The 25,161-nt window shown below is 37.1% G+C and overlaps 3 protein-coding genes across 5 annotated transcripts; 1 reads left to right on the top strand and 2 right to left on the bottom strand.

Annotated features, from left to right (window-relative positions):
- LOC18783106 (protein ABA DEFICIENT 4, chloroplastic) lies at positions 6,733-10,420 on the bottom strand. Its single transcript, XM_020560386.1, has 7 exons — positions 10,187-10,420; positions 9,950-10,065; positions 9,135-9,354; positions 7,885-7,985; positions 7,549-7,677; positions 7,367-7,455; positions 6,733-7,295 (listed from the first exon to the last, which is right to left on the bottom strand). The coding sequence occupies exons 2-7, from the start codon at positions 9,992-9,994 to the stop codon at positions 7,142-7,144; spliced, it is 738 nt and encodes a 245-aa protein (XP_020415975.1). The 5' UTR covers positions 9,995-10,065; positions 10,187-10,420; the 3' UTR covers positions 6,733-7,141.
- Positions 10,525-16,197, bottom strand: LOC18781787 (caffeoylshikimate esterase). Of its 2 annotated transcripts, none has more exons than XM_020560385.1 (9): positions 15,926-16,197; positions 15,619-15,818; positions 15,110-15,139; positions 14,221-14,347; positions 13,982-14,128; positions 12,299-12,429; positions 12,066-12,203; positions 11,727-11,825; positions 10,525-11,097 (listed from the first exon to the last, which is right to left on the bottom strand). In XM_020560385.1, exons 1-9 carry the CDS (start codon positions 15,975-15,977, stop codon positions 10,870-10,872), a joined length of 1,152 nt encoding a protein of 383 aa, XP_020415974.1. In that variant the 5' UTR covers positions 15,978-16,197; the 3' UTR covers positions 10,525-10,869. The 2 variants fall into 2 exon arrangements, with proteins under 2 accessions (XP_020415974.1, XP_007216459.1); XM_007216397.2 differs by having other exon boundaries at positions 15,619-15,813; positions 15,926-15,960.
- On the top strand, positions 21,273-23,799 carry LOC18781772. 2 transcript variants are annotated; one of them, XM_007215005.2, is made up of 4 exons: positions 21,273-21,535; positions 22,314-22,513; positions 22,601-22,667; positions 23,117-23,799. In XM_007215005.2, exons 2-4 carry the CDS (start codon positions 22,347-22,349, stop codon positions 23,402-23,404), a joined length of 522 nt encoding a protein of 173 aa, XP_007215067.1. In that variant the 5' UTR covers positions 21,273-21,535; positions 22,314-22,346; the 3' UTR covers positions 23,405-23,799. The 2 variants fall into 2 exon arrangements, with proteins under 2 accessions (XP_007215067.1, XP_020416073.1); XM_020560484.1 differs by having other exon boundaries at positions 21,429-21,535; positions 22,604-22,667.

Genomic DNA, 25,161 nt, shown 5'->3' with positions numbered 1-25,161 from the left:
TCGTCTAGCATTAGAGCTGATAAGTTCAAGCCCACCTACACCATGGGTTCCACCCTTCCTATACCATATTTCCATATTTGGTTTGGGGTTGGAAATGTCTACATTGTAACCAAGCCCTTTACCTATCTTTCTTAAGTCCACCAATGACAGAAAATCCTCTACAACATTATCCAAGTAACAAACTTTTCCATTTTTATACTCCCCACTTTCCAACACACCCCCATGGTGAAGTTCTAAACTACATTGTTCATGGTTACTTGCACAGTAAACAAGGGTCAAAACAATGCTAAAACACATACACCTGTTTTGGAATCATAAAATCAGACAAACCCATGTTTTAATTCAATGTTCTGCACTAAAACCAAAATATACAGTACACAGTTCGTTCAGTTGTTTAATTGCTATGGAATAACTTCAGTCCATTTAGTGTGAGGCATAGATAGAAGACAAGAAGGGATAAAAAAAACCCTAAGTGTTGCAATCAAGGACAGTATCAAGCAAAGCGTGTAAGGAATCTTTAAAAGCTATAGACCACACAGATGAAAACAAAACCAACTAATACGTATTCAAACAGGCAGAATCACTTACTGTATTTAGGAGCAACACCAACCCAACGGAAGTCAAACTCTTCCATCACTATCAGCCAAAAGGATGAAAAACCCAACTACCCCCAAAATGAAACCCTAACCTTTAAATGTACCCCTGATCAACCCCAAATTTCAAAGCTTACACAGAAAATTTCTCACTCACTCAATCACTGCTGCAGCAAATTTAACTCCAATGGCTGCCTCAGAAGGGATAGCTCACCTTATACAACTCTAATGGCTGCCTCAGAAGGGATAGTTCACGTGCTTTCCCTTTTTCTTCAACGCTAAATTGGATTTGTTTCGTTCAAAACAACGAAAAGTCGAAGATACCCCGAACAACAAGAGCACGTGACACTCACATGGTCAATCTCGACGGATTCTGTTACGGCAGGACCTAATTGCAACTAATTGTCTAATTAAAGGATTTCATTGCCTCAAAAATTAGTTCACGGACCCAATTGCAATTGGGGCCATAGTTCAAGAACGTCTACAGTAATTAACCATGATATAGGTGGTGTACGCCAACGAGTCTAATTCAATGGGGAAAGACCTTCGACTTGTAGACTAGATGTTTCACTTTCGAATTTCCACAGCATCATTGTTATGTGTGTGTGAGAAATCTCTTTTCCCTGTAGTTTATATTATCGCTTGTACTAAAAAAAAATATTAGGTGGTGTACTACTAAATGTACCGAGGAGTTAAAAACCCTACACTTAAGATGTTCATTGAGCCTAACTCCAGTCAAGGTATTAGACCTAGATGGTTAAGGTGTCAACAACATCGAAACATGATTTGGACAAGTAGTGAGGGTCCTGTTGGGCCCTATAATACAACAATTAGTGGTAGGCTCTTAGCAAGGCTAAAAAACTTCTTGTCGGAAAAGGTGGAATTGAGGGTATCATGTCATCTTTAAAAGTGGAGTGTCAGTGGCCAATGGGGTCTAACCTAGTGAAAAAGGGCTCGACTTGCAAATTAGTGGTCTCAGGTTCGAATCCCCATGACACCGTGATGGAGTGTGTGTGAGAAATTCTCCTCCCTTATAGTTTAGACTATCACTTATACTAAAAAAAAAAAAAGAAAAAAAAAAAGTGGAGTGCTAGTGAGTGCATGGTTTGGACAAATATTGGGCTCCTATTGGACCCGTTAGTTGTAGAAGAGGTGGAATTTCGGGGATCATGTTTTGAAAACTATCAGGGCATGGTTTTCAAATGATAGCTTTCCTTTTTTCTTTTTTTTTTTTTTCAGTACAAGCAATAGTTTTAACTATAGGGTAGGGGGTTTCTCATACACACGCTCACAACTAAGATGCCATGGAAGTTCGAACAAGAGACCTCTAGTCTGCAAGTCTAAGCCATTTTCCACTTGGCTAGACCATGTTGGCATCCATATTGTCATTCTAATTTGGATTTATTGTCTCTCCTTCTTTTTTTATTTTCTTTTTTTTGTCAAAGTTTGGAAGGCTACTTAGAGCTTTTTACAACTCCTAGTTAAATAAATTTACTTATATATGCAAGCGATATTGGAGGTGAGAACTAAACTTTGAATCTCAAGTGTGGAAAAAATGCTTTTAACTACTTGCACTACAAGCCCCTTTTTTAATTTATAGTTTTTTTAATGGCGCGGTGACTGTGCATCACGTTGTTGACATACAAGCTAAGAAAAACTTTCATGAGTATTTAGCATAGAGCCTTCGGGATTAAATGTCGAAGTACTATTACAACCCAAAAAACAAAAACATAACACCAGATACATTAAACCCAAACCTGAGAAAGACTTCCACGAGTATACAAAAGACTCTAGACAAAGAACATAATTGGTAAAAAGGTTTATAAAAACTATGTTTGTTTTCTTCATACATACACATGCATGTGTGCATGAAATGTTTGTTGAGCTGCAATTTCTCACCATATCTTTCTAAATTCGGTTAAAATATAAAACTTAATATGAGAATATTTATTTGTGGGAATTTTTTGTGTATTTCTCTCTTTGTAAGAGATCATATTTATAATACAACGGAGCCTTAATGGCCAAGTAAATAATAAATTCATATTTCAATTTACAGTAGGAAATCAGGAATTAAAGTAAATCAAATACAATTATAATGAAAATACATGGTGTGTGAGGAAAGAAAGTCAATGGTCCACAAGTCACGCCAACACTCCCCCTCATGTTGGTACATAGATGTCGCTAATGCCCAACTATTCCAGTGAATTGTGAAACGCTCTACTAGAAATTGTTTTTGTCAAAATATCCACCAATTGATCCTCGGACTTCACGAAAGAAAACTGAATCACTTTAGCCTCAAGCTTATGTTTGATAAAGTGTCAATCAACATGTTTAGTGCGATCATGTTGAATCGAATTCTGTGCAATAGCTATAGCAGTCTGGTTCTCACAAAAGAGATTCATTGTGGACGTAGGCTTATACCCAAGTTCAGTAAGTAACTTCCTTAACCAAGGGAGCTCACAAAGTCCTTTAGTCATGCCTTTGAACTCAGCTTCTGCATTGGATAAAGCTACTACATTTTTTTTCTTACTCCTCCATGTCACTAAATTACCTCCCACAAATGTGAAGTAACCCGATGTGGATCTTCTATATGTTACACTGTCTGCCCAATCTGCATATGAATAATTGTCAACATTCAAATGACCATGTTTTGAGAACATAATCCCTTTTTCAAGTGCAGACTTCAAATATCTAAGTATTCGAAAAATTGCATTCATGTGGTCTTCACTCAGAGAATTCATAAATTGACTGACCACGCTCACTGCATAAACAATGTTTGGTCGAGTATGAGACAAGTAGATCAATCTTCCCATAACCTTTGGTATATTTCTTTATTAGATTGAACTTGATCCGAGTATTCTCCAAGATGATGATGTGGTGCTCTTCTCTATTCTGCGCCTACCAAAGAACTATGCTTGGTCATATGAGGTTTTCTTTGTCCGATTCTGAGTTGAAGTGGAGTGCTTCTCAGGGTCGTTTTACAGTTGTTTTTGTGTTCCTCTTGCGTGTTCTCTTCTAGTTTCTTCTATGGTATGCCTTGCAATTTGTGTGGGTATCAAAAGACTATGATTTTGCTCATAAAAGGCTTTTTTTGACACTTGGGATGTTCTGCGGTCCTCTCAAATGGGTCTACTGTGTTGGTCTATAGTTGTGGTTCTCATCGGAGGTCTATGTGTTAGTTTTCATTTTTGATTTGTTCTTTTATTGTAATAGTCCAAAGCGACCTGAATCAAACTCTCTTGTTAATCCATGACATGTGTGGTACTCTTTCCTCCCCTGCGGTTTATACCATGAGGTTGTCCTAGGAAACTTTTAACGAGGCCACTATATCATGTCGTTCTTTGTACGTCTTTGATTCTATGAATGAATTCTATTTCTCACAAAAATATAAAAAAATTATTTTTATTTCATAAGTTTATATAAAAATTTCACAAATGATATTTAATAAGTCTTTGGTGCATAATGTAAAATTTATGTCCTAAAAGTCAATTATGTGATGTGATTTAAAACATATTTCTTATAAATTAATTACAACTAATAAATTGAAGGTATTCCTAACCTGTATATGTTATTTTATATTTTTATCAATATATATAATTTCATATTTTTTAGGTTCTCTTTTTAATTGTTGTGTGAAAGGATCCATCAAGATTTAGGTAGAGAAGATGACCAAATAAAGAGTTAGAGCATCTACAATAAACTCCTTAAACAACCTTCTTGGATAAATTTTAGGGAGGAGTTGAAAAAACACCTCCAACCATGCTCCTTATTCACCTCCTAAAATAGGATAAAAACTTCCATTGCACAGGAATGCCAGGGTAAGCATGCCACCTAAGTATCCTCAACCAATCAGTTCTCAACAGTTGTCAATACACTTTGACACAATTTTTTTTATTTGCCACATTTGCTCCATCCTCCGCAACCCCATCACTATAACTCAAAACCCCTCTTTTTCTCTCTCATCAATCTCACCGTCTCTCTCTCTCTCTCTCTCTCTCTCTCTCTCTCTCTCTCTCTCTCTCTCTCTCTCTCTCTCTCTCTCTCTCTCTCTCTCTCTCTCTCTCTCTCTCTAGATCTGAGAGAAAAAAAGAGAGATAAGAGAGAAAAAAAGAGAGAGATGAGAGTGAAAGAGTCGGTGAGAAGAGAGAGACGATGTCTATGACGATAAAGGAAGTTAAGAGGATGCGAGGAGGATGGAGGGTGGCGATGTCGACATTGATGTCGAGGCAAGCTGTTGTGGTGGGGGAGAAGATCGGGAGAGAAAGGACTGAGTTGGATCGTTGACGCCTAACCAATTTGTTTTTAAGTGTGGTTGCCGGCCGTTAGGAACTTATTGACTGGGGATACTTAGTTGGAATGCTTACCCTAGCATCCCCATGCCAAAGAAGTTTTTCTCCCTAAAATAGGGAGACCTCTAAGAGGTCCTAAATTTAAGGACAAAGAAAGGACTCCTAGAGGCTCTCTATAATTTAATAGTATTTTAACCGTTTATTTAATGCTAATTATTTTTTTATTTATTGCTTTTGTGTCTACACTCTATTCAAAAATTGAATTAAATAAATTAAAAATATTTATGACTCCCTAAATTAGGCAGTGGTTGGAGCTTAAAATTTTATACAAAGCTATTAAAATAGCTTTCAAGTGTTTTTAGCTAAATTTTAACTAAAAAATAAAGGAGCATGATTGTAGATGCTCTTAGAACTAGCACATTAAAATACCTCAAAAATATTTACGTTGAATAAATTGCTAGTAAACTTTTCACTCTTACTTCAAAGCATTCGGTGAATTTAGTTAAGGTCGCTAGCTACTAGGAAGGGAACTGCTCATTTCATGATAAGTCACAGTTTGTTTACTTCTTTTTAGGTAATTATAAAAAATACCATGACAACTACATGATTTATACAAAAACCTTTAGAGAACCTTTTGGAGAAAAAAAGCCATCAATTAATCACTTGTCATTTTCTAATTAATTCTTAGTGTATTGCAAGTTTTTACTTTAAAGTAAATCATGAAGTTTTTTATGAAGTATTGAACTTTAAAAGTTATTTTATAAAATGTCACGTCATAATGAGGCTATATGTGAAAAGCCTTTTTTTTGTTTTATTGCCTTTTTACAATGTGACTCAAATACAAATTTGTTTTTCAAGGGTGCTTTTGTCTTTTTATTTTTTTTTTAAGTGAAGCATGTGATTCCAACTATTTTTGTCCTGGCTTTATAGTAGTAGACATTAGAATCCAATAAAAGTGATTAATTTACAGTTTACCCTTCTAGATTTGCATTTCCTCTTGAAAATTGTATTGCTTTAAAGAAAATTTGATGATTCTAGCCCAAGCCTATTAGAGCATCTCCAACCGATGTGTCAAAAGTGCCATATAGATATTTAACGGCTAGAAATAACATCTCACATCACTCCAACCGATGTGTCAAAGCTGATGTGGAATGAAGGCTGGAGGTTGAGATGTTATTTTTAACATCCCAAAAGAAAGATGTCAAATGAATTTTTATTTTTTTATTTTTTTAATTAAAAATATATCAACACTAAAATGTAATAATGTAATTATTTAATTTGACATATCGGGTGGAGTGTAAAGTTGTGTAAGATGTCAAATTGCCACATTAGCCATCAAATTTAAATTTGATGTTTGGTATTTGACATCTCCCTTGGAGATGCTCTTATGGGAGGTTCAAATAGAGGTGTCAAACGTGCCGTGCTGTGCCAGACCAACCCATTTAGACTCGTCCCATTTAATAAACGGGCCGTGTTGGGCCCGTCCATTTATGAAAATCATCAATTCTAGCCCGTGCCCACAAGAATCTTAAATTTTAATATATATATATATATATATATATTATTAGAGAAAAGAAATAGAGTTGAATTTAAAATATAAATGCATTAATTTTACGTATAATTTTCTCTAAAATAAATATAATTTAATAAATGAGCTTTAAAAGGCCTAGCCCAGCTCATTGGGCCTAATTAGCTCGTCCTGGCCCGTTTAAAGATATGAGTTGTGCCATGTCAGACCTTATTTAAACGAACTGTACTCTAAAGTAAATTTATCCTTATCTCCACGCACCTTTTATAGAAAAATGTAGTTACAATTTCATCAGCCCTTCTTCAAATTAGCTACGATTACATACTTGCAATTAGATAACCTTCTTTCAGTAATAAACTTCCAACACCATACAACCGGTAATCAACAAAGTCATCTACCCATACAATGTACGTTTAAAACACTACACAAACACTATACCTACTACATCATACAACCTGTAATCAACAAAGTCATCTACCTATACTTATAATATGCAAGCGCGCTGCACGTACCATACCTAGAACATAGATCGAAAAAAAAAACCCAAAAACAAAACGGAGTGAAGTTATGTAGGTGGTAGATTAGAACTCCAAAGCAACTCTATGACGAACCTAAATTAACAAGGGCATATATTGGTAGTTTGCTCATAAAAATAATAATCTTCATTCATATCACGATTTTGTTTTTCAACTTCCCAAAAATCCTTTGATTGTTTCAGCATAATTTAGTTGTCAATGTGTTTTGGGCCCGCTTGCGCTTCCAGCACTTTTAGTAAGTGCTTTCGTAATGAGATGAGTAAGAATTCCAATGGGACAGAAAAACAGGCAAAGAGAAACTGAATGCCGAGTCTCAATTTGGTTTTGAAGACCCTCGCAGAAAACCTGCCTGCATGAATGAACACAACTAATGAGTGTTACAACTCTCTCTGTGTGTGTGCGTCTGTGAGAGAGAGTTACCTTGCAGCAAAGAGATCGACAGCCAACAAATGAATCCAGGCAGAAGCTAATGTCATCTCATTTGTGAACATCTTTGCTATACCAGTCAGCTGCACATAGTACATAGGTAGAAAACAAAATTTTGTATAAATTTTCATAACTTATGAGAAAAGATTGCTGAACCTATATATTCTAATACACACCTCAGGCAGCCAGTATTTACTTGCAAAAATCAACCGTAGCGTCTGAGGAGTCCAAGAGAGGTATAGTAGATAAGCATAGAGAACTCCGAGCAGAATATATGGTATGCTACTTTCCGTAGACATTTTTGTCTGCATTTTACGTGATCAAAACGAATTAGGTACGTCAATTTAGGTTGAGCAAATCTTGCAGAATTATACTTACTTCCCCTCAATTTCTGACTTTAGTGGGTGAGCCAAAAAAGGATTTTTTTTGTATAATCCTGCATAAATTGGAATGAGGATGGATAGCAACATTGTGTGAGAGTCGTAGGACTGGATAAATACAGGAGAACATACCAGTTCAGCTTTAGGTGCCAGAACCATGAGGGCATAAAATGGGAGAACTGCAGTTGTTCCCAAAGTAAAAACTCTGCTAGCAATTTGAGAACTTGCCAACCCTGACCAAAAAAAAAGACAGTAACCTTAGTTTTATCGATCATATTCCAGCCCTCCCATAATCTTTATCACTCACTAGCATGAGAGGTCAACGGATGATAAATGGATCATGAAACAAATAATGACTAAAAACCATTCGTGTTAGAGAAACAAAAAAGATATATTATAACTCTTAAAATTACCAAACATAAGAATCATCATATGATATGGCTATTGTGATCTTCTTATAGAGATGCAGAAATTAGAGAAGGATCTTCAAACATTTATAGAAGCTTGGTAGCCAGTAGCATACAGTGAAAAACTGGGTATGTTATTCTGCAAAACAATTACTAAATCGGATGCTATTGTTATGGAGCTGGGTAAGATTTTCTCTTTCATTTGAATGAGAAGGTAATTTGTTAAGCTAAAACAACCTTACTGTCTGCAACTCTCAAAGGCTAACACCACAACATTCAGGTAGGAATTGGATATAAGCAAAACCCCGTAATATAAAAATAAATAAAAATTATGCTGAATCCTTAAAATTCATTCTCTCAACGAAATTCATGAAGCCGTAAACCATGCTATCACATCATACTATGCCTCATGCAATACAGGAATTCTGGTTTCTTTTGTGCCTTTATTTCATGCGAAGGACCATCTATCCAAACGTCACAAGTATCGCAATGTAGTTGTAATTGTGTCAATTTGAAAACCATAATATGTACTCACAGATATAGTTTTTTCTTACAAAACTGATCAAAGTTATCAAAGCTAGTTACAGCTTTCTCTGGTTCAGAGATTCTCTGTGCAGGACGTTATGTCTTTAATTAAAGACTGAACTATCGATATGCGCATTGATATTTTTATCGATTTTGGCAAAAATGCATAGGTAACATGTCGACACATTTTGTTGGCGACAATGATATCGACGCATTATCATGGCATATCAACAATCCGAATTTTATTAAAGACTGGGCATCCTGTATAGAGCCAGACTATTCTCTGCTCATATAAATATTTGTAAATTGATTCCAACAGATGTGGGTATTTCATAAGAAACAACTTACAAACCTACTTAAAGCTAGTAAGCCTTAAATCAGCCACATAACATTGAAAATGATATCAATAATAAATGACTGAAAAGAATTCAAAGTGGCCGAAAGGATTACATGAGACGTATATTCCAGAGCCTTTTCGGTGTGGAATGGATCTCTCGAGTTTTGTTCTTACAGTAACTGTTGAACCTCCTACAAAACTCCAGTCCCTGTGTAACTGAACTCCCACTGTCTCAAGCTGTTGACCGAAGACTTGAGTATGAGAACTTCGGAGTGAAAATGTGATGCTTCTATAGTTACTCGAATGTCTTATAGTCTTCTTAGCATAGTCAACCTATAAGAAACGAATATTTAGTTCTATGAGAAGCTACCCAACTCAGAAAATTATAGAGAGTTTCTACACATGACATGAGATTATTTATGAAAGAAGTTGCACGTTATCTTGTACTTCAAAGTTCAAACTGGTGAAATGCCTCTTTCCAGATTTTATACAATATTGCTGCCATGTTCGACTTGCCACATTTATCATGAAGACAAATTTGATAACAAATTATACATAAAATTCAATGAACTTTTCAACTGAAAGGCAAAGGAAGAAGAACAATTTCCTTGACCAAGAAAGACGATGCCCGCTTACCCAATTGTAAATCCATAGAACTACACTAGAATACACCCATTTAGCACCCACAGAAACTCTTTTACCAGAATAGAACTATGAAATGTCAACTCCTATTTTCTATGTTGGACAAAATACAACTAATTTCAAACTACTCCATATACCCCTCCCCTTCCTTCTAAAGATCAGCAAATAAAAGAACTAAGAACGCCTAGATGAATCAACTAAGATACAAATTTAAAAGAATACAAGGCTGAGGACCAAAAAAATTGTAAGAGAACATGAAGATTGAAAAGCTTAGGAAAAGCCACACCTTGAGGGAGAACTGAGAATGGCAAAAGCAAGAAGAGAAGGCCATCTTTGTTGTGAGACCAGAAAACCCAGTAAGAAAATAATACTGGTTCCTTCATAATTTATTTTTTTACGACACTGAAATTAAGAATAGGAAAAGAAAATGTAAAGAACTTCAATAATACAACAATTTCACGAAACTGAGAGAGAGAGAGAGAGAGAGAAGCAATTAAAGGAAGGTAAGGTAAAAGAGCACTACCTCCAGGTATTTGTCAAAGTTAGAAAGAACAACGTTCACCTCCTCACAACCCACTTGCACTGCATTTGTTTGTTCCTTTCTGTGCATTCGTTCTGTTATGAGTGGACCCAACAAACAAAGAAAATGACAATTTATATCTTATTATAATTGGATGGCTAAAATTCACTCCTCTAGCAGAAAGGGACAAGTCCTTCATTCTTGCAGGCTCCAACACAAATTGTAGTAGAGGTTCTGATAAAATGAAATTTCAGTTCTAAAGCTGGCTAGCATAGGCTTTCTCCTATGAAGTCCAGCATGTAAATGACCTTTGCTGACAAAAAATTAATTAAACCAACTCATAGCAAAAGTAATAATTTTATTCTTCCATTATGGGAATGAAGAAAGATGAAATCTAGCAAGAGGAAAAGAAAATGTTCCTTTGTGAAATCTCAAATTACAACGGGTCAACATCCAAAAGCTTCAGCCTCCCAGCTCATGTTAATCAAGAGAAAGACTTTGAAACCTAAAGTTTATTTGAATTGTGTGCCATAAATCATACACTAATCCAATGTTATTCACCAAAAAAATCTGTACATCACAATAGACACATCCAATCCAATGCTCCTTTCCCTTTTGTTCCCCTACCCTTTTCGGAAGCAAACATGAAGAACATGATTGCAGGTGCCCACAGATGTGCAGAGTAGCTAGCTGCCCGTAAATTTTTCACTGTGCTCATTGAGCCATGAAATGATGTCATCAAAAACTCGAACTATCATTTCATCTGGCTCACCCTCCAAAAGGGAATGATATGCATCCATGTAAAGGATGAGCTTCTTGTCAGAACTGCTTGCTTTCTCATGCAGGGCCTTACTTACAGATGGATCAGTTACAATATCAGCCTCTCCATGTAGGATTAATAGGGGAAGAGAGACCTGTAACGATAACCATTATAAGTAACCTAATAAAGTTACAATTCTAGATACTGCTGGTGCTAAACTATACTGAAATCAACTGACTTTTCAGGGCGAGCACGATTTCCGAATATAAACTCACAGCAAAATCTTCATCAGATAACAAGAAATAAATCACAACCTGAACCTCACAAAACAAATGCTGAACCATATAGATTTCCAAAAACTGAATATGAAAAAAAGGTTTAGGTGGGGTTACGATGTATGTCTTCTGCCACTTCATATCACTAGTCCTGAAGTACAAGAGATGTAGGTCATATCTGATGCATATAAAAATCATTTTTATCCTTTGGATTATAACTCAATCCAACTGTACTGGGTTGAAGTTACAAATTCAGATAAACCCAAACATCAGTGAATTAAGCTGATAAGAATTACCATCTAGTTCTATAAATGCCTCAACTGTTCACGGCCTCAAAGAACAAAGAAAAAGTATCAGAAAATACGCAGCAAGACAACACATATTAAGGGAAAAAGGTGCATGCTGAATAGACTGGACAGAATTTAACGCAATCAAAGAAATTTTAGAGGTTAGTCCAGTTGATTCAGAATATGACTGTAATAAAAGAGAAGTCATGAAATTGGCATACCTCTTCCAGTCGACGTTCTATCTCTTCAGTTGTTCGGAGCATTTCCACAGCAGTCTGCAGGCGTGGTTTATCCTTGTAAGCAATAACATTATACGCTGTCTGCATTCAGGAAAAGGGCAATTTTAAAGCCACAATTTAAAAAAGAAGACTAAAAGAAATGGCACATGAAATCACGACATAAAGAACACCACACATCTTTTAAACATAAGATCTCCCACAATGGCTTGAAAGTTTTCATTTTGTCATGATGTCTAGGAAGGAAAACAAGGTTTATGACTTTTCCCAGAACATCATTGCTTTTAAATACTTTAAATTATTTAGAAAAGAAAAGAGAGAAACCATTTCTCTTTTCTTCAAGTCTTTAAATGCTGCCTCGGCCAGGTTCTTTTGTGGAACTAATTTTTTCGTTGGAAGGAACTTAGCCGCACCAATCAGGATTTGTGTTAATGCCCAAGGTGGAACCATGTCATCTGCAATCTAGAAAAACAAAAAAGAGAAAATACACTGTTCTGTTAAAAGAAGGTAAAAACCAAAGAAAAACATTGTTGCTAACACAGTCAAGCAGAATTTACTTTGCACATTGGTGCAACAAGTATTGCGCCATTCCATGCCCTAGGTTGTTTTAGATGAACCTTCAATGCTACAGCTCCACCCAGGGACTGTCCAAAGAGAAAGCTTGGAAGAGTATGGAACTCAGGGTTCTCTGCAGTACAAATCGACTTATGTAAATATCAAGAATTAAACTGAGATTGGCATTTTGGTTATGTTATTGTTAAAAGAATAGACACACATTAAACACAACAGATTGTGTACAGATCTTTTAGTCTCTCTCACTTTATTATAAGTTTGGATGAAAAAGATGAAGAAAAAACTTCATCCCCAGCCAAGAGGTGTAATTATTGAACCCAGATGCAAACTAGAAAGAATAAGTAGCTCCAAAGAGGTACAGTCCGTCAAGAGAAAAACTTCCCTTGAAAATTTGTTTCCACATCATTTTGCTTCTTTTATTTTTGGGGTTATATATATATTGCTTCATCTGGTCACTAAAAGGATTCATGAGCGACTTGGAAAATTTGGTTGGCTCACTTTGGGGAACTTTCCATCAAGAACAAGATTATGGTGGAATCTTTGTCTTAACTCTTTGGAAAGAATATAGTCACATAAACACAATATTCCACTCATCCTCTGATGGAGAAAACTGCAGATGGTATCTGTCATCAACAGTTCCTCACCTAAAATAGTTGACAGTCTTTTGGTTGCTACAACCCAGTTCTCTCAATCCCAACATCACTGCAAAAGGGAGCACTTTCCATTATGGATACTCTCCTTCTAAAGTTCTATTTCCTGTCACTGTTATGTCAAGATATCTATTCTCCTACAAGTAACCAAGTGACAATTGCATACTCTTTGGATCCTCATCAATCCAACTTCCTTTCCAACTCACAATAAAGCACAGATTGACCAATATATGATAGGAACTTCAAAGTACGTTTTGGATCTTCTTATGGGACAGGATGCTACAATTATAGGCTTTTATATTCAAAAATTGAGCGTAACCATTTATGGAAGAGAGGATCTTCTTTTATGGGACAGTGATGGTAGGATGATGACCTTTATACTACTTTGACCCAAAAGCTGGGTCTAATTAACAATCCACCCCAGGAGAAACTTGCAAGTAGGAGGAAGGCAAGATGAAACCTAAACACTAGGTCCCTCATAAAATTCCAAACGCTGATAAGTGCTAAATAAACTTCCAAAATCAAATGAATTCCACATTACCTCAAGCATCAGGAAACTGAGGTTTCTTATGACCAGTGAGAGGCAATGAAGAGGACCTCCTTGCCTCAATCTTCTATAACATTCCTAAAGGAAAGCAAGCAGAGACTGAAAAATATAGATTAAAAAGAGGCCATAGGCTCTACTTCTAGAAAGCTTACAAATTGTTTCCAACTCTGCTTTGTTTAACTATTATATGATTATCCCATTACTGTCCCAAATGGTGGTAAGGTTGACAAGATGGCCACAGGGTAAAAATAATACTAAGACTTCATCCAGCACTTAGATTTTTCCGGTTCATGCTTCTCATCTGCCAACCTAGTGCATGTTTGATGCACCAAGATGGTTGGCCAGCTGACTCAGTGACTGCACAAGGATGCAATCCGCCTCCTGTCTAAATATCCTAATCCTCACCTTCAGCTCAACAATTCTCACATTCGAAAGTACTAACAGGAAGGTTAATAACTATGCTAGCATACCTTTGACATTGGAGTAATGCTCAATGACATCATCTACAAGAATGTCAAAGCTGGGAATATGGCAATGAAGGCCTTCTGAAAGACCAAATCCAGGGTAATCCATTGCGAAAACTCCATATCCGTATGACGCCAACTTCCTCGCAATTCCTGCAGAAATTATGAAATTATTAGGTTCCACTACAGTGCATGACTAACAATGCAATTTGGTCAACACTATTATCTTATGACAGGTTACATGCCTTCAAAGAAAAAAGTGCAAGTATCTCCGTAACCATGACAGTAACACACTATTGCTTTGGGGCAAGATGCCTCTGGAAGCCAACTTTTGCAGAAGATCTCCAATCCCCTGGAGTTTACCTCATATGACTGCACAATAGAATTTGCCAAGACCATGTTCATATTAAAAGTAGTGAGCAGAAACTTTGGAAATCTAACAAGCGAGCACCAATGCTTATGAACACCTTAACCTAGCATGATACATGACAGCTAATTTTGCAGAAACAATACCACTTACAAGTATAGTTAAAAATGGCCACAACTGAATTCAGAGGAGAAGTGTTAGTAACTCTCAAGCTGCCCATGGGTATAGATCAATGTATGACTGATCAACAAACCTTCTCATACTGGACCTGGTGAGAGTATAAATACTGCATAGTCTAATTTTATCAGTGTTAGAGTTCATCCACGTGTCAGTCCCTGATTACCACATGTGCTCCCACGTCACCTAATATAAGTTTTTTCACATGTTGGACCACGCCAGACATGAGGGGGCATGTCGAGAGTATACATCCCACATTAGGAATGTCAAGCTTTGAACCATAGTATACAAGATCTTGGTATCTACCCATTATGAACTGGTTTTGGGTTGGATGCTAGAATACTATCTTGAACCAATATAAGATAGATGAGAAAAAAAAAATTGCAGATAAGAATGGCGTACAGGTTTGCACAAAATATTAAAAATTAAAATACAAAGAAATGACACACACACACACACACACACACACACAGCATAGGCATATAATTCCTTGACTGGCATATCACTCCACTGCATTTCTCGCACCCAAAAGCCGTTTGTACCAATAAAAAACAAAATGTAAGTTGATTGCTGTAATAAAGAGTTTTTACCTCCTCTATTTTCAATCCATCAGTGGGTGTCTGCAACACAACCAAACATAAAACAATAAATATTACTGAGAAAATATTCCAAGAGTGTAATTAAAAGACAGCAAGAATGAATATTGTATAACATCTTGAACTACTATCTCAGAAAGATGACCAAAAACCAAAGAAAAATAGTATGCATAGCCAATTTGAATATATGTGTGTGGCTGTGTGGACTGTAAAAATGCATAAAATCAGTTCAGAAGCAAATCTTTAAAAAATAATAATAATAAAAAAAGTTATGTCAATGAAAATTCAACGTGAAAAATAGTTCATTCCTCAACTAACCACCGATTCCCATTAACCCATTAAAAAGTTTCAGTGCCAATAATCATCAACCCACTACAAAACCCAATTGCAATCTCTCAAATTACAACTCGCTGGAACCATAAACAACCCAAAAGTTCACGTTCCCAAAAACAAAAAACAAAAACAAAAAATTCAAATTCAAATGGAACATATGAAAACAATACCTTGAACAAAATATGGTCAATCCCCAGCTGAATTTCCTTGAAGGCCTCACGAGCCCGCCTTCTGGCACGAGCTTCATCCATGTTAGCATCCAGAAGCTTCTGCAATTTGTCATCAACACCTTGCAGCCTCTTTTTGGGCGCCATTGCTTCTATGCTCTTTTTTCTCTTTGTTAGGAAACAAAACTTGGCCCTCAACTGCTCTGAAACGTTTCGAACAGAGTTTCTTTTAAAGGTGAAAAACCAGAAAGACAGAAAACCAAAAAGACCAATATCAGAATGAGATAGTGTTCTAAGCTAACTCAAGTACCGTCGAGTGGAAAAGGGTGGCGCCTGTAAGGCTTTGCCAGTTTCAACGCCATGTTGGTTTTGTTTTTCTGAATCAAATAATAAAATAAAGAAAGATAAATAAAATAGAGGGCCCGAAAAGAAATCCTAACCAAATGAGAATCTGACTTAGCAAAAAAATAAAAAAAAATAAAAGAGCACGTGTTGGCTGCAGAGTTGGAGATCCGATCTGATTGGGAGTGCTTTATCTGAAATATTCAACAATAAATAATAAATAATAAATAATGGGACCAAATTGGCCGTGTTATTATCAGTGGGAAGGTTTGGTACGTCAGATTGTAATTTTCAAAGGCGTCGACCATTTGGTCTAAGTACGAGTAATTGATTTCCAACACAAAAAAAAAGTACGAGAAATTGACAATTTGAGCCATACAATTGAAACGGTTCATTAACAATAACAAATTATGTTATGTGGTATCCATTTTATTTTATTTTATTTTTTGTTGTTGAGAAAAAAGCAGTAATTGTATTCATACATTAGGTACAAAGACTATCGGTCACTAAGGCAAATATAAATGCCCACAAATGGGTAATACAAATATAGAAACATAGTAACAATATAGGGTTAATCCATATATAGATCACAAAATGCCAAAGAAATTTCGGCATAAAAGGCCAGAAATAGGCCACATAGGGTTACATGGTATCCTAGTTAAAGAAGAAAAGGAAGAAAATTCTAGATGCCTTATTTGGTGGGTTGGTGAAAATGAATGTTGATAAGATAAAGGATAATCTCACCGTAATCATATTATGTGCATTTTTGTAGGATAATCTACCAAAAAGGTGGCATACATAATCCCATTACTCCAATCTCCTAATCTCAAACTCAAGATACGGGAGCTAATAAATGATATTTATCCTTTCCAATCCAATACAATCCATAATCTACTCATGGTCTGTAAACATGGCTAGAGTTCAAGAACAACAATAACACATGTTAACTATTTGTATCCGTTTTTTCTTTTTTGATTGGGTCTATTTATGTCTTCTATGGACACAGAATCAAGTCCCCTATCAACTTCTTCTATTGTTGTATTATCTATATTATCTAATATGGGCAAGACTTAGTCAAACTTGTACGCTCTAGAAGTCAAACTTGTGTGCTCTAGAAGTTGTAATATAATAATACTATGTGTTTACACCATAATCAACAGAGCATATCCAATGCCAAAGAGACTAGCATCAAGGCAGACAGGCCTTCTTCCTTGCTGAAATACCCCAAAGGGACACACAGACAAATCCCGAGAAAGTGACAGACGTCATCACCTTCCGAAATGTCGAAGGAAGACACTCTTCCGGAGCGGCAGACATCTGCCGAAACTCCCGACTGCCAAATCTTCCAACTGCCAAACCTAACCTCCAAGGACACATGTCACTACCACAGCAACTTGCACAAAGTCCTACTTTGAAACTTTGTGCAAAACTCTCATTTTCACTTCCCTATAAATAAGGAACAGTACCCGAGTAAAAAGGGTAACTAATTTCTCACATTTACTGTTACTTTGTCAAAATTATCACATATAACTTACTTAAGCATCGGAGAGCCTTCGGCGGACACCACACTGGTGTCCGAAGCTTGACGACTGCTTTTTCCTCCTTGTCTTCTGTAGGTTCTTCCAACTCCGAAGGTCTTCACCTTCTCCCTTACTAAAGATCCTGCCCTTCTCTAAGTTGACCCTCCTAAAAAGAGCATCAACAGTTTGGCGTCATCTATGGGAATCGACTTCGGAATCTCATTTCCCTCTACCAGCCCCGTTGGCTCCCTCCCCCATCAGGCCATGTCGCCTCTTCTTCACCCCTGCTATGCCGAGTGAGACCAGCCACAATACCCAGCACCATACCCTTCGCGGGGATACCTCCCTAAAGAAACCTTCGACGGAGATCAATCTCTAGGCAAAAGTAGAGCGCCTCCATACCAGTGTTGCCAAAATGTTGGAGAAATACGAACATCTTCATACCAAGAACGTCGAACTGGGGCATGATTGTGGCACCCTGAAGCATAACTGGGAGAGGACCTACCCCTAGGGCGCCCAACAGGACATTACCCAGGATATTAAGCATTCCCAGCCGAACCAACCAGTGATATCTAGTCACAGCACCTCAATCCAGTCTGGGCTAGGCAAGAGTAAATGCCACCTTCATCCGGAGACGACCAAGTCGCGGCTCCTTTGCATCTCCCCACCAAAAGACTGGCCCCATGAACCGACAAAGATCTATGGGATTGTAGGGACCGTTTCTCGGACCTTCAGCCAAATCCTATCCATATTCCTGTTGACCTCAATGACCCATGGGTGACACACCTACGACCCCCACCGAAGCCCACCAAATTACCCGCCAGAGAAGGTGCAGGGGATTCGGATGACTAGGAACCTTATCGTCCAGATGACTGACTGAGAGTCTTACCATACTGAAGTGTTTGAAGAGTGAGAAGTTTACCCAATCCCTGCCCATCCACACCTCAAGCCTTCAGCACTCAGCATTCTCCCTTATGCCAACCCGGTCATGAGGCTTCTCTTGGAGAAGGTCGGATGTCTTGAGAGTGAGCAGCACCGCAGCCAGCAACCCCTCTGGGTGAAGCCATGCCCTGGGCCCTTTATTGAACGTATCCTCAATTATCACCAGGATAAGGACATTCAGCCGCTCCGCATAGCGTTCTACACTGGCACGGAGGATCCTCTCACCCATATCCATTCTTTTTAGTTTGCCTTCGAATGTAAGGGCCTCAGTGACAAAGTCATGTATCTCATTTTCCCTTCTACCCTCAGTGGCGCTGCTCTGAACTGGTTCTATCGGCTGAACCCCCGTACTATCAACTCCTTTGACAGTCTGAAGAATACCTTTCTCGACTACTTTATCATCCAAACCGATCCCTTGTACTCCGTGGATGACTTGTATATGCTTCGGCATGGTGAGGACGAACCTCTTTGGGAGTATGCAGCCTGCTTCAGCCACGAGTACTCTCGTTGCCCGGATACCAACGATCGAGCTGCCTTCAGAGCTTTCAAGAGTAGTCTCCGCGAATCCAACTTCCGCTACTTGGTCCACAGCAACCCATGGAACACTTATGCCAAACTCATGAAGTAGGTCGCGATCCATGCTAAGACTGAGTACTTTAACTCCAAAACGTGGCCCAATCACCTCGGCACGTAACACTTTTGGTGATCCCCCATCTGCTTCGGCACCCACCCCAGCCACACATCAGCATTCTGCTCCCGCTCCAGATAACCAGGGTACCCAGCACCCCAAGAGGAAGGATGGCTACTAGCATACCTTCAGTAGTGGCAAGCGTGACATACACGGTAACCACCATCAATCCGGCAAAAGCAACCCTTTAAGGACAAATGATCGTACTGACGGAGGTTGATGCTACTGCATCATATTGGATCAGTATCACCCTCCTCGTTTTGCTAGGTTGTTGGGGGGAAATATTTAAATATTTAAATTTGTTTTTTTACACATCAGTATTAAAGTGGGTATCTTAATTGCCATGTCACTAGTTTAATAGAACTCATTCTCCACGTCATTAATTTAACAAATAAGGTTTAAATGCTAAAATAGTCTTTGTGCTTTATCACGTTGGCCAGTTTAATACATGCATTTTCAATTTGGCCAATTTGGTCTGTGTGTTTTGCATTGTTAGTCAATGTAGTCCATTCTGTTAAAATTGCCATTAAATAATATGATAATCTTCTTCTTCTCTTGAAAACCTAAAATTAATTTATAAAAATTGAATTCATTCCAAAAAAAAAAAAAAATTGCAACTTCATTAGAAAAAAGGAAAAAGAAAACCAAGATGGGCATGAGGGAGTAGGGTGACGACCGCGTGGCAGAGTGCGCTGGGAAGATTTAGGCGGCGCAACTGGGATAAAAGAATGGCGAGGGAATTGTTGGGTTGGGGTGGATTAGATCTGGGTGAGAGGTAGGGTGGATTAGTAGTTGGGGTGGGGTGGATTAGATTTCGAGTGTGGTGTGGTTGTGGTTGGAGAAGTTAGGGCTTTTGGGTGTGCGTGGGGATAGTAGTTGGGGTGGTACAGTGGTGGATCCATGAATTTTTCAAGAGTGGGGCAATATTAAAAAGACTAAAAGGGGGAAAAAAAAATTAGACAACCAAATACCCTTACAAATTAAATAATACTAATGTTATTCATAATTAAAATAAATAAGAGTTTATGTCTAAGGCTAACTGACTACATTCTATTTTGTATATAAACTAATATGCACAAAATTTATGTTACACAATTAGTTTACCAAAATTCATATCAAATATGAACAAAATCCATGTCAATTACACAATTAGTTTACCAAAATTCATATCAAATATGAACAAAATCCATGTCAATTACACAATTAGTTTACCAAAATTCATATGAAATCATCCATGAATCTAACCAAAATCAATAAAAATTAATCTAACCAAAATTACATGTGATTTGGAGGTCATGAGATAAAAGTACATGTGATTACAAGTTCGGGGTAATTTTCGGTGATTTTTTCGGAGCACATATGAATTTTTAAAGAATTTTTGAAGTTGGTCTAGTTAAAATTTGACATATGGCGCCTTGCTAGTGGCCCATTTTGAAAAGGAATTAAAGTTGAGAAGCATGGGATTGTAACTACAAACATTCTCTAATTGATGAATCGATTCTCCTACATGATCGTGATATCAAGCCCAACAATCTAAGGTAAATATTTAGGGTCTCACACAATAGCAACACAAAAGCTTGTTTGTGGCATTTAATTGAACACTTGGTAGGCACAAATAAAGGGGCAAAATTCCAGCATCTTCAATGCATTTTTCGGTTAGGGGAGGTGCAGCTGCACCTCCTTAATCCTCTGTGGGTCTACCAATGGTTGTTGGGGGGACAAAGAAAAGAGAGAAGGGTGTTGCGGTTAAGATTAATCATATTTTTATTTCTTTTAGCTTTTAAATCTTATTTTTATTTCTTGATTATTTATTTTTAAAATTGAATTCAAAATATTTATTTATTTTTAATTAATATTTTAACAAAAGTGTAACGAATTGGATCACATTGGCTAACGGTGCTAAACACATGAACCAAATTAGTTAAATTGAAAAAACAGGGGCTAAATTGGCCAACATAATAAAACACAAAGACCATTTTAGTATTTAAGCCTACAAAAAATTAAACGATTAAGTTGATGAAAAGTGTAATTTAGTCATATTTAAAAACGTTGAATTTGATATTCATGAAATTGAAACCTCGTGGCCTATTTTGATAATGATCCCGAACATGTAGGGAGTAAAATGTCGTTAACCCAAATTAGAATTAAGAAGTTTGGCACAAAAAAGAATTAAGAAAAAATAGACAAAAATTTGACTCTTTCCAGCAGTCACAAATACGTGAAACCAAAATCCATTTTCAGTGTTTCACAACAAATTCACGCGGATTCAGATAAAAAATCACGTGGATTAAATGGCGTGGTGTCAGCCTTGGCAAGACTCTACTTTCACCAGTATAAAATGAATTCCAGATCCCTTTTCTTCGCTTCTTCCTTGTGGCTCTGACCTCCCTTTGCGTTCTTCCTTCTTCCTACGGAGGATTCTCTTCAGGTATCTCTCTCTCTCTCTCTGCAAAAATCATAGTAGCTTTGCTTCTGTTTGTTTTAGATCTATTGCTTTGAATATTTGGATGTTATTAATTTCCTATTTTTAGTCTATTTCCCGGAAACTGTTGTGTAACAGATCCGAGTCAAATGTTCGTCGTTGTAATTTATTTATTCATTTTCTATATTACCTTTCGTAATTTTTGTGAAGGCTAAGTTTTGTGGTCAAATTTTGTTGTGTAAAATCAGTTTGAGCTGTATTTACTATTTGCTAAAACCAATTTAAAACCCCCACTTCTTCTGCGATTTTGGGCGACTTCCAAATGGTGTCGAAGCCGTCTCAGCTTAGGTTTTGATGTGAACCATTACGGCTTTTTGGGTGGTGTTGTTTTGAAGTTGGTGTATGTGACGGAGGAAAGCTCCGATTTTTCGAAGGTGTGACTTAGATCTGTTGTGAAATCGACCGCATCTTCTGTCTTTCTGTTTGATTGGCTAGAAAATAGAAGAATAAATCAAACCAATAGGGGATAAAGTTTACGGGTTTTGTTTTTGTGCGTGTTTCTTTCCAAGTTATTTTGGTTTCATGAAATTCTATGCTCATTTGTATAGAACATGTTGCGTGTCTGACTCGGATTCATTATTTTGGTCATTTTTATTTTGCAACTAAATGGAGATCAACTCTGTGAAACAATATTTTAAGATTTTCTATGGATTTGGAATATTTCTGGGGAAGTTTATCTGCTTTTTGTTTTCTTTTCTGATGGTGTTGTCTGTAATATGGACAGGCGTTCTTTTGTGGAACAGAAACGGTTTCGAAAATGAACCATTTCAATGTTCAGCACCAGAACGCCTCTTATGTGGGCTGTGAAGACGTCAGAGGGTCTGCCTTTATCTCTGATACCAAGGACCCTGTGGTGTGCCCCAAGCCTAGGCGAGTTGGGATTTTGTCCAACAGCCCCATTAGGCCCTTGAGATGGCAGATGAGGTACCTCTTTTAACCGATGCTGTCCTTCCCACCTTATTTTACTTTTCTGCTTGTTTTTAGCTGATAACAATTTTCTTTTGTAATCAGCAGTCATCAATCTGAGTTTAGTGACTCAAAAGCTGGGGCAGAGCTTCTGGACCTCATTCTCAGGAAGGTAAATTGTTATTTCGTTTCCTTATGATTAATTGATATTATGTTGATGATAATCTGGCTGCAGTTAATGCGCAGAGGCAATTAATTGGAGCTGCAATTGATTTAATCTTTGTGTTTTTTTCTTTCCCTTATAAAATAAAATGTGTATCATATCTGTTGCAAAACAATGTTTTTTATTTTTTTCCAATGCAGCAACCATGGTGATCCCTTGACTTAATCTTTTGCTGCCTGTCTGTTCTTTGGAGAATTCTTTCATGGGAACTTTATCTTAAGTTTAAACTTTAAACAAATTAATCTTTTATAGGATAGACATAAATTATGCTTTCAACAATGTGTCATTTTCCAATTTTCAAAATATTATAGATGTGATTGTTTAGATTGATTCTGTAATGTTATGGTTTTGTATTGGATGTATGGTATTTTGATTGACTAACATGTTGGTGTCTACAGGAGGGCTATGGATTGGAACAATCTTTGAACGATGTTGCCTCCTCACCCCCATATTTTTGTGGCTCCCCTCCCAGTAGGGCTTCTAACCCATTAATTCAAGATGCCCGATTCGGAGATGAGAAGTTTACTCCTGTTTCGGCATCTCCATCCCCATCTACTTTATCGTCCCCACGCAAAGCAGGTTGTGTTAGAATGAAGTACGGACTTAAACCTGCTGCAGTTAGAGTAGAGGGATTTGATTGTCTCAATAGGGATCGCCAAAATTCCAGCATCCCAGCATTTGCCTAAACTTCATTGAAAGAAGTGTACATAGAAGAGCTAAATGCCATCACAGCTCACAAATTCAGCAGAATTAACAAGAGGAGGGAGTTTTGATAATTTTTGGAGAAACTGAGATCAATTAGTATTGTATATAGGATATGTGCTTTTGTTGGTGATCATCTCATTGCTAATGTCGCTGCTAGAGGTTTGATGGAACATCACGAAAGTGTGTCAAACTGGAGAAAAGGTATGTATATGTTTAAAGCCTTGGCTCTGTTGTAATATAAGATGGGTCTTGATGTTTATGAAGAGTCTGTATAAAACTATTGGTTATTTAGTTTGATCTGTTACCCTGTAAATGTATTTTGGCAAGGCCTAATTATGCTAGTGCTCTTTGGAACAATGGTCCAATTTTCGCGTTACCCCCAAAAAGGACGACTCACCTTGGAACTCAACTGTATCATTTTTTTTATAGACCGTTCCACATGGGCTGATGTTTTGTGTTTGACTTTAACCCATGTTGTCGAACTCTTTCGAAACTGCTTATGTCTAAGGTGAACTGGGAAGAAGTTCGGGTGAGGGTGAATGTATTTCGTAGATACGATCCTGGTGGAGCTGTCGGGGTGGGTTCAGGGAAAGAGCGCCTTGTCATATTTTGATGAAAATCATGAGGACCAAACTAAAATTTTAAAAATGTTATAGAATTAAGAGGATTTTGGAGAGAAATTTGGATGAACATTTCTCAAGAGATTAATCATGAGTTTTCACTCATCTAGTCTTGTGTATTTTTCATCTATCTTTGGTGTCTATTTATAGGCATAGGAAATACATAGTTTACTACGTAAGAGTATCCACAATGATGTTCTCATTTCTTAGCTAAAATTTAGCTAAAAATATAAGAAAGCTATTTTAGGAGTTCTCTAAAAAATTTCAACTCCAACCATACTCCTTAATTTGGAGAGTCATAAATGCTATAACTCTTTTTTGATTGACCCATCTCTATTAAAAAATAAAATAAAAAATAATTAGAATTAAATAAAGGTTTGAAATACTCATTAAATAAAGCAGCATTAAATTATAGGGAGTCACTAAGAGTCTTTTCTCTCTCCTCAGATTTAGGAGTTCCTAGAGGACTTCCTATTTTAGGAGGTGGATGGGGAGCGTGGTTGGAGTTGCGTTTTTACGATTCCTTCCTAAAATTTGTCTAAGGAGGTGATTTAGGGAGCCTATTGTGGATGTTCTAAGTGGTAGGTTTCAATTACATCACAAAGGTGTAATGGGAGAGGTAGGTATTACATGGCGTATGTAGATATGGTGGGCATCCATCTTATCATGGATTTACAACTCTCCTGGATGTTTACCATGCATGGACTATACTTCATTAAAAACCTTGCCAGTCAAACCCAGTGAGACAAAAACTGGTCGAAATGAAAAAAAAAGTACATAACCATGTGTAACATAAAACTGTGTATAACCCTGACACACATGCGACATTATCTTTATTGACTGCATGCTCTCCTTAATGCTTAGCAAAAATATTTTTAAGCCGTATTGTTTACTTTCTATGAATGTCATAATTGGTACTACTTTTGTGAATCAATATTACAACATTGTTGGATGCTCCCCCTAAAGAACTACTCTCCTTGATAACTCCATACATGGATTATTTGATGGTCTAATATTGCTATCACATTCGTCCTTCACAGATTGAGCTTTTGTAATGCCTGTATAAAACTTGCTCTTGTAGCATCATTGGATAGGGGTGGGCACGGTCCGGATTGGTT

The sequence above is a fragment of the Prunus persica genome, chromosome G3, assembly GCF_000346465.2.
Source record: "Prunus persica cultivar Lovell chromosome G3, Prunus_persica_NCBIv2, whole genome shotgun sequence".
Classification (NCBI taxonomy): domain Eukaryota; kingdom Viridiplantae; phylum Streptophyta; class Magnoliopsida; order Rosales; family Rosaceae; genus Prunus; species Prunus persica.
Note: the sequence above shows the minus strand (reverse complement) of the source record. Positions and strands in the feature narration are given on the sequence as shown.

Excerpts from the sequence above, each read along its gene's own strand:
- LOC18783106 (XM_020560386.1), bottom strand. The coding sequence starts at position 9,994 with ATGGCCTTCTCTTCTTGCTTTTGCCATTCTCAGTTCTCCCTCAAG. Across the intron at positions 7,456-7,548 it reads GTAAATACTGGCTGCCTGAG|CTGACTGGTATAGCAAAGAT; the intron begins GTGTGTATTAGA and ends TACTATGTGCAG. Across the intron at positions 7,296-7,366 it reads GTCGATCTCTTTGCTGCAAG|GCAGGTTTTCTGCGAGGGTC; the intron begins GTAACTCTCTCT and ends TCATTCATGCAG.
- LOC18781787 (XM_020560385.1), bottom strand. The coding sequence starts at position 15,977 with ATGGCGTTGAAACTGGCAAAGCCTTACAGGCGCCACCCTTTTCCACTC. Across the intron at positions 15,819-15,925 it reads CCACCCTTTTCCACTCGACG|AGCAGTTGAGGGCCAAGTTT; the intron begins GTACTTGAGTTA and ends GAAACGTTTCAG. Across the intron at positions 14,129-14,220 it reads TTGCACTTTTTTCTTTGAAG|GAATTGCGAGGAAGTTGGCG; the intron begins GCATGTAACCTG and ends TAATTTCTGCAG.
- LOC18781772 (XM_007215005.2), top strand. The coding sequence starts at position 22,347 with ATGAACCATTTCAATGTTCAGCACCAGAACGCCTCTTATGTGGGCTGT. Across the intron at positions 22,514-22,600 it reads CCCTTGAGATGGCAGATGAG|CAGTCATCAATCTGAGTTTA; the intron begins GTACCTCTTTTA and ends TTTTGTAATCAG. Across the intron at positions 22,668-23,116 it reads TGGACCTCATTCTCAGGAAG|GAGGGCTATGGATTGGAACA; the intron begins GTAAATTGTTAT and ends TGGTGTCTACAG.